The 9,514-nt window shown below is 36.1% G+C and overlaps 1 protein-coding gene across 1 annotated transcript; it reads left to right on the forward strand.

The window, feature by feature from the left end:
- The first annotated feature begins 401 nt into the window (after positions 1–401).
- On the forward strand, positions 402–3,303 carry LOC125269729 (sodium/hydrogen exchanger 8-like). Its single transcript, XM_048192684.1, has 3 exons — positions 402–652; positions 2,247–2,393; positions 2,512–3,303. The coding sequence occupies exons 1-3, from the start codon at positions 416–418 to the stop codon at positions 2,623–2,625; spliced, it is 498 nt and encodes a 165-aa protein (XP_048048641.1). The 5' UTR covers positions 402–415; the 3' UTR covers positions 2,626–3,303.
- Positions 3,304–9,514: the final 6,211 nt, after the last annotated feature.

Consider the following 9,514-nt stretch of genomic DNA (forward strand, 5'->3'; position numbering starts at 1 on the left):
GTTCAGCGGTAAGAAGATTCAGTAAATGGTACATTTTAATTTCCATTTGGTTTGAAGGTTAGAAGTGAGTTTACCTCATTCTTTTTCAATCTTAGCATTTAAACTGCAGTCAGCCCTTATACTTCAACATTTTTCAAACATTCACTTTTTTTTTTTTTTTTTTTTTTTTTTTTTTTTTACAGTAGTTGTTAATTACATTGACATACTTTTTTTTTTTTACATTGAACATCATTTTATTCAACATCTTAAAATAAATTTTATTTGAAGGTATAAAACAGAGATATTTTAGATCCTATATCTAGTAACTATTCACTCTTTCCCATTTAAAATAATATTTTATTTTTTTAGTAGTTTGTTAATAATAGTAATGATAATGAATTAATAAAACTGCATTCAGTCTAAGTTCGTGTCTTCCATGCTCATGTGGTCAGGTCTGCGGGGTGCGATCCCATACGCCCTCAGTCTTCATCTGGGTCTGGAGCCCATAGAGAAGCGTCAGCTGATCGGCACCACCACCATAGTCATTGTACTCTTCACCATCCTGCTGATGGGGGGCGGGACCATGCCCCTCATCCGCATCATGGACATTGAGGAGAGCCAGTCACGACGCAAGAACAAAAAAGATATTAACCTGAGTAAAACTCAGAAAATGGTGAGAGAAATGTTATCTTTATCATTTTCTTTTGAAAACAAATTGCAATTCTCGATTTAAAGACAATGGTCCTTATTCAAGAAATTTTCATTAATCTACGAGTACATTCAGAGTAATTTGTGTGAAAAATTAACCTTTTCAAAACGATTCACAAACGTTTAGAAAACCTCAGATTTCTCTAATCTGTTTCACACTCCAGTACTGTAGGTGGCAGCAATGCGCCTTTAAGTTGGTTGGATGTCAGCTGCACTGGCCGTGGCCGCCAAGTAAGGAGAAGAAGAAGTGGAAGAGTAGGAAGAAACCAACAGCAAAGACGTTAGATAGAAGAAGCATAGAAACAATCAAACAATATGCATAACGCAGCCGCAGGTAAAAAACGGAAAGAAAAGGGTGGGGCTGAGAAGGCGAGAGAAAAAAAAAATGCGAAATTTAGATACTGAAGCCGACACACAATTTTCCCCCTAAACCAGTTCAGCGCAAACTGACTTCCCGTTTTCCGAGACCTAATCAAAAGTGAGAACTATTTACAGTAAATAAGTTGTTAACGAAGCATAAAAAAACATTATCTAACTCTTTACATATGAGATAATTAAACAATAATAATTTGGTCATTTACAGTGACAATAAATGAAGAACTCGCTATTTGTATATAGCCTATTAATATATTAACTATAAACAAATAGTTTGAAAATTATTTCTAAGTACTTCATTACTTATTATAAAGTATCACTCTATGCAAATGAGCAGCACATTTCACGAGCGACATTCAATTGGAGTCAAGACTGTCCAGTAGAGCTCACATCACCGTCTCGAGTGCAGACAAGGACGGAGTTCCTGAGCGATTTCACTGTTTTATGTGATTTGACAATACATGGATATAATAAAATGATGTGTGCAAAAGAAACTGTCGGCAGGCTTAGTGAGTTTGATTCATACATTTATAGTTCATGTTGTTAATTATATGTGTGAGCAGTTTAGCACTGCAGTGAGCAGTTTAGCACTGCTGCCGTTCATAGTAATGTTACAGTTTCCCCTGCATAATTTTGATTATTAGGGACAAGTAAATTGATTATTAGTCAAATTCAAATTGTTTTAGTAAGTTTTGGCAGTACGAGTGGGTTTAATTTGTTGATTAATCGAATCATTAATCTGGTTAATGAATGCTCTGAGTACTGCTGTAGTTTATAGTTATAAACTGGTACTCTCCAATACCACAATGATACTTTTAATTATTTTAAGTCTAATTCCTAGTCAAATTGGAATTGAAATATATATCAATTTACAACTATGTGAATTACATGTGCAGGAACATTGGGATTTTCTGGACTCCCTTCACATGATTGGTTTCAGAATACTGCATAAATGCAAAGGCTATTTGGCTATATGAATGGTTCAATTAAAATGTTAAACTTGCAGACCAATCTTATTGGTGCTCCGAGTTATAGAAATAATACAAAGGAAAATGGAGTAAGCTATTTGCAAACATTTTTATCAATGACATTTGGAACAGAGTAAATATGCATCTTTCTCTCTCTCTCTCTCTCTCTCTCTCTCTCTCTCTCTCTCTCTCTCTCTCTCTCTCTCTCTCTCTCAGGGTAACGCCATTGAATCTGAGCATTTGTCTGAGCTGACAGAGGAAGAGTATGAAGCTCAGATTTATCAGAGACAGGATTTGAAGGGTTTCTTGTGGCTTGACGCCAAGTATCTGAACCCTTTCTTCACCCGTAGACTCACACAAGAGGTTAGACTGGTCATAACCTTCCTAACAGATTATTCCAGTTATAAGGCTCATTTAAATAATATGAGGAGTTGACTTGAAGAACTGGTTGTAAGGTATTGTTATTTCCTTCCTCTCTAAGGATCTTCTGCATGGGCGGATCCAGATGAAGACGCTCACTAATAAATGGTACGAGGAGGTCCGTCAGGGTCCGTCTGGCTCTGAGGATGAGGACGATGAGACAGAACTGCTCTGAGACAATCATAAGGGGCAAACAGAGATGCGGCTGAGTCAGAGCTCAAATGAGCCGTTCTCACACCATGTGACAATTGGACTGTACTGCACTGTGAAGGACTCCTTTGGTATCACAGAGAACTCCATGACTGGAGCGATTCATGGCTAAATGAGGAAAAGGACAGGAGTATGTGGTAAAGAATGCCTGGGATTGTTTTGTGTAGAGGCACTAAATGCGAAAAACACTGAAAGAATAAATATGGAAGGCTAAACAAAATTTGAGGGGAAAAGCAAAAAAAATAAAAATAAAAAACTGCAATATTGGACACCTTTACATTATTATTTTTTTAATATATAATTTGAAACACCATAATATAATGTGATTGTTGCGATACCTTTTTTGGTGTTGTTTCACATACAGGGAAATTACATCAATGAATGTTTCTGTGATTGGAAATAACTTAACAAATGTAACCTATTTTTCTTTTTTATTAAATATTTATTTGTTGTGTTGTCTTTATAAATGGGAGTAAAAGGGTCTTTTATAATGTTTCTTGACACTGTATTTTGTAGCTAACTTGAGTTTATAACTAATTCTAATGAAGGAATGTACCTGTGCTTAATAAACAAACTCTATGCACAAATCTGCAGTGGGAAAGTGGTGTAAAAACAAATGTGAATAAATGATAGATTATAATAACTTGTGTGTAGTTGTTTAACGCTGTCCAGTCCCTTCATCCACTTGCTCCCAAGTTTAGATTCACAACAGACATAAATTTTGTTTTTATAATAATTTTGTTTTTTTTTTTATTAAATGGTGATAATATAATATCTGACCACACGGGGGTATTATTGTACAATGTTTTAAGTGTCTATATTATCATAGCTCATTTAAATGCCTTTGTTTATGAGTATATGGTTGTGTGTGTGTCTTTCAGAGAAAGAAAATGCCACATTAAGCACCACTCAACAATATAGAACAACAGCTCACTTTGGTTGACTTGAATCTGGAAAGGCAGATACGAGTCAGGGAAGCTCTGGTCATACTGAGAGAGGCCTGAGTGTCCAGGCCATAAATGCAGCCTGAAAACAGACAAGGTCAAATTAGAGTTTTACATCGGAACATGCTCTTTTCTTGTGAAGCCCTGCTTAACTTGTCTATAAGCACATTTGTACATAGTTTTGTACACTATAATAGTACCTTTTTAATACTTGATAAAATGAATATTAACTTTAATAATCATTCACAACAGACTTGTTTCACATTGACATGCCCTTTTTAATATTACAGTAGAATTGTGTCATATTTGATCATTCAAGTGCTTGGAACTGCTTAAAATACTAAAACGAAAAGCCCTGTGAAGCCAAGGGTTTACAGTGAACTTAGAACAGCTAAAGCACAATATGGAACCAGATCATATTGCTTTTATAAAATGGTTAGACCACTTTTACAAACAAAACAAAAAATACAAACAAAAACAGTAATGTTGTGAAATATTATTCCAATTTAAAACAGCAGTTTTCTATGTCAATATACAGTAAAGTGTAATTTATTCCTCTGATCAAAGCTGAATTTTCAGCATCATTACTTCAGTCTTCAGTGTCACATGCTCCTTCAGAAATCAATCTAATATGATGATTTGATGCTCAAGAAACATTCATTATTATTATCAATGTTGAAAACAGTTGTGTACAATTTTTTTTTCAAAATTCTTTGATGAATAGAAAGTTCAAAAGAACAGCATTTATTTAAAATTGAATATTTTCTAACATTATAATTGTCTTTACTGTAACTTTTGATCAGTTTAACTCATCCTTGATGAATAAAAGTATTGATTAATTTTATTTCTATCCCCCAAAAATAAAATTAAAATTCTTACTGACCCCAAACTTTTGAACAGTAGTGTTTAATGTTACAAAAGATTTAGATTTCAGACAAATGCTGTTCTTTTGAACTTTCTATTCATCATAGCATCATGAAATAAAAATGTAAATAACTGTTTTCAACATTGATAATAATCATAAATGTTTCTTGAGCATCAAATCATCATATTATATTGATTATAAGGATCATGTGACACTGAAGACTGGAGTAATGATGCTGAAAATTCAGCTTTGATCACAGGAATAAATTACACTTTACTGTATATTGACATAGAAAACAGCTGTTTTAAATTGGAATAATATTTCACAATATTACTGTTTTTGTTTGTTTTTTTAATCAAATAAATGCAGGCTTGGTGAGCAGAAGATACTTCTTTTAAAACATTAAAAAAATCTTACTGACCCCAAACTTTTGAACGGTAGTGTATATAATATATATATATATATATATATATATATATATATACACACACACACACATATATATATATATATATATATATATATATATATATATATACAGTATGGAAAAAATTAAGAGACCACTCCAAGTTCAGAAATCAATGTTAAGTGGTCTCTTAATTTTTTCCATAGCTGTATATATATATATATATATATATATATATATATATATATATATATGTAAATGATATTGATAACAAATGTATTCTTCCACCAAGCAATGCAGTTCTTCAGAAACAGTTCAACAAAGTGGTTGCCAAGCAACAAAGACGCAGCGGAAAGCAGAATTTAAATGCCAGAATTTAAACCCGATTTTAGAACATAGCACCATTTGGGCCAAAAAACTTCTTTATAAACTTTCAGTATTTCATACAAAATAATCACAAAACACAATAAAAAAAAAAAAAAACTATATGCCTCACATCGCTTGAATCAGCACTTTGGTCAGCATGAGTATGAGAGGCTGTATAGATATTTTTTGAAAAGCCTCCTTGTGGTAAGATGGTCGATGCAGTGGCTAACTGACAGCAAAAGAAGTGGCAAAACTCCAGAAAAAGTCCATGGAAAGTTCTTTTTATTTTCGGGATCTACAAGTTTCAAGTAGACATAGCAGAAGCCAAGGCAACATATCCAATGAATGGGCAAGTTTAACACAGGAAAAAAAATAAATAAATAAATAAACTATTTACAAGTACAAGTACAACTCAACACATAACAAAAAAAAAAAAGAAAAAAAAAAGAAAAGACTAAATGGTTGGCTACTGTTCCAACAAACACCTGTCGTTTTTGTTCGAACATTTCCTTTGCTCTTTTATACTCTTGGCCCCCTCCCTTAGTATTCAAACGGACCAATCATAACACTCCATTTGTTAAACAGTACATTTCACACTTAACATAGACTTTCAACCTCACAAGTCACACCCAAGATGAAGTTTTCCTTTAACCAAAGGCTTCTCTCCATAATAATTCATCAAAGTATACATGTAAAAGACATTTTAATCCACACATCCTTAACTGGGTAACTCCTCCCCTTCAGGATGCCATAAAACTGGTTTCCTGTTAGCGGGCCACTCCATTTTGGGCTTTCCAGGAACCGGTAAGACACAGAAACGAAACACACACATTAATATTCACACATTTCTTGGTTTCATCACCATATTGAATGTTCCACATTACCAGCAGTCACCATGGGATGTGTACCTTCCATGTTACTGTTTCTAAGTAAAACAAACAAAATAAAGATCTTACCAAACATGTCTATGGTGTTTTCATTTGAACAATGGATGGTCTAAATTTGTCAAACGGGACAAATAATCAGCAATACGATTTTTCTTACCTGGACAGTGCTCAATTGTAAATACATAGGGCTGCAGAGTCAGACACCAGCGCAGTATCCTTGAATTACTGTTCTGCATGGTTTGCATCCACTTCAGGGCATGATGATCAGTCCGTAACGTGAATTCACGCCCCAGCAAGTAATACCGCAGGGAGTCCACAGCCCACTTAATGGCAAGTCTTTCCTTCTCAGTTGTTGAGTATTTCCGCTCTCTTTCAAAGAGTTTTCTGATCAAAAATAGAACTGGTCTCTCCTCATGAGCCTCTCCTTGGACCAGTACAACTTCCAAGCCAACATCAGAAGCGTCCACCTGTACAATAAATCTCTGAGAGAAATTAGGGCTCTGTAACACTGGTTCATTGCATAACAGATCCTTCAGGGCATTGAAGGCTTCTTCACACTCATTCGTCCAACAAAACTTAGCAGGACTCTTTTTAGTCAGATCAGTCAAAGGTGTAGCCAGTGATGAAAAGTGGGTAACAAATCGGCGGTACCAACCGATTAAACCAAGAAAAGATCTCACCTGCTTTTTAGTTTGCGGGTGAGTAATATTTTGGATAGCCTTAAGCTTTTCCACTTGTGGTCTGATCTGACCATGTCCCAGCAAGTACCCCAAGTACCTCACCTCCGTCTGAGCCCATGAACATTTGGTGGTGTTGATGGTGAGCCCGGCTTCCTGACGCATCTTCAGAATGTCCACAAGATGCCGTAGATGTTCTTGCCAGGATCCACTGTATATCATCACATCAAGGTATGCAGCTGCATACTGCTCACATCCCGTAAGTACACGGTCCATCAACCTTTGGAAAGTGGCTGGTGCTCCATGTAATCCAAAAGGCATAACAGTGTATTGATATAACTGAGGGAGATCGAAAGGTAGTGTAGGGCTTGCAAGAAGGATCAAGGGGCACTTGCCAATAACCTTTACACAGATCTAATGTAGTCATAAAGGATGCTTTACCCAGTCTCTCAATCAATATGAGGCATCGGATAAGAATCAAAGCATGAGACACTGTTTAGTTTTCTGAAGTCAGTGCAAAATCTAACTCCTCCATCTTTTTTAGGGACCAGTAGTATGGGACTTGACCACTCACTTGACCACTTTCGATGGTTCTATAATCCCCATTTCCAACATGGTCTCGATCTCAGTCTTTAACTGTTCCACCATCTTCTCTGGGACTCGATAGGGTTTCTGTCGTATGGAAGCAGTGTCTTTCAGGATGATGTTGTGTGTTAGGATCTCGGTCCGACCCGGTCTTTTCTGGAAAAGAGAGGGAAAAGATTGAAGTACCTCAGTTAGTTGCTGTTGTTGTTGGCTATTCAAATTTGAATAACATTCTGGGGCCTTCAGCAACGAACGAACCGGTTCCATACAAGGTTCATCCTCTTCCTCAACTATGGCCCTCACCATCATCACTTGATCTTTGACATCCTCAGGACCTTTAAGATCAGACACCCTCTCCCTAAATTCTCTCAGGAGATTAACATGTAGGACCTGCTTAGGCTGTTTTCTTTCGGGACACAAAATCTCATAGGTTACTGGACCCAGTTTTCTGGTCACGAATATACAGGCCCCTGCCATTTGGCCAACAACTTGCTGGTACCTGATGGTAATAATAGCAGAACTTTCTGTCCAGGTTTAAAATTCCTTTCCCTGGTATGTGTATCATACCATACCTTTTGTCTTCGCTGGGCAGCAGCTATATTTTCTTTAGTCTGAGTTCTAAAGTTCTCCATTTTGCCCCACATCTGTAAGATATATGAAGCGATACTGCACTGGGCTGGTTCCTCTGCTGTCCACCCTTCTTTGAGCACGTCCAAGGGGCCACAAAAGTTCAAAAGGTGAGAAACTGGTTGAACACTGAGGGACCTCTCTATAAGCAAAGAAAAGAAACAGAATCCATTTATCCCAATCCCTCCTAGACTCGTCGACAAACTTCTTAAGCTTGTTTTTCAAGGTACCTTTAAACCATTCGACAAGACCATCGGTTTGAGGATGAAATTGTGCAATTTTGATTCCCTTAATGCCTAGATGTTTATACAATAGCTTCATCACTTTAGCCATAAAGTTTGTTCCCTGATCAGTGATAATCTCAGACAGAACTCCAACCCTTGAAATCAAATCAACCAAACATCTCACAATGTGCTTAACCCTCTGGAGTCTGAGGCTGATTTGGGGCCTGGAGAAGTTTTGACATGCCCTGACATTTGTGCTTTTTTCAGTTGTTCATAAACATATTAATGACACAAGTGTCATTACACTGTATTCAGCACAAACTAGGCTACCATAATATGTGAGGAACATGTATGTACATGTTTGTGTTTTTGAAGGAATAATGTTTATGCGTGCTTATTGAAAAAACAAAAAACTTAAGTCACTGAAATAAGGCCAAAAAAAGTATATTAAATCTGTATTGACAAGACTTCTGGGTATTGGAGGTTGTAGACTAGAGTTTTTGCTTTAGAATTATGCAAAAACTATGCTGCCTACTCCTTCATATAAAACAATATATTGATTTAGTTTTTGTAAGACACTTTTTGGCAAGAAACACAGTATGTATGGAGGCGTGAATCATCATGAATAATTGGTCATTTACACCTGAGAAGACAAAAGAATTGCATAATAATGACCTGAAATGACTTGCATATTAATGAGGCCTTTCAGTCAGGTAGGCTGTGAAAAAACCCTCTGTAATAATGTCTCAGCTCAATTTAAAACAATGGTATTCTATTATATGCTTTAAAATATCATGTATTTCTGTGATGCAAAGTGTCTGAACAATGTGCCAAAGTTACCTCTATGGCATTTCATATAGGCTTTTAGCTTAAAAGCATGCACATTTGGAGAAATATTGATGGATTCTTATATGTTTATGTCAATTTTCTATACAGAGGAGTAATATTTATTGAATATTTATTGTCATCACTATGAGTGCTGGATACTGTGTTTTCAATTCATACTTGCAGCCGGAGAGCGCTATGTACACCTTCAGGCCACAAATTCATATAAAGAAGAAAAGGAACCAGGAAATAACGGCATGTCTTCTAGAGATCGCTAACCATGGCTTTAACATCCAGATAAACACTTTTCAGGACAATAAATACATGATTGAGACAATGCATACAAGTATTGCCTCTGAATTTGCCTCTGAATAGCGCTCGCTCCATGGGCGTGGCCACATTAGCGGATAATGAGCTGACTTCTGACATGGCTCTCTTTTCATACAGA

This window comes from Megalobrama amblycephala, linkage group LG6, assembly GCF_018812025.1.
Source record: "Megalobrama amblycephala isolate DHTTF-2021 linkage group LG6, ASM1881202v1, whole genome shotgun sequence".
Taxonomy (NCBI): Eukaryota; Metazoa; Chordata; class Actinopteri; order Cypriniformes; family Xenocyprididae; genus Megalobrama; species Megalobrama amblycephala.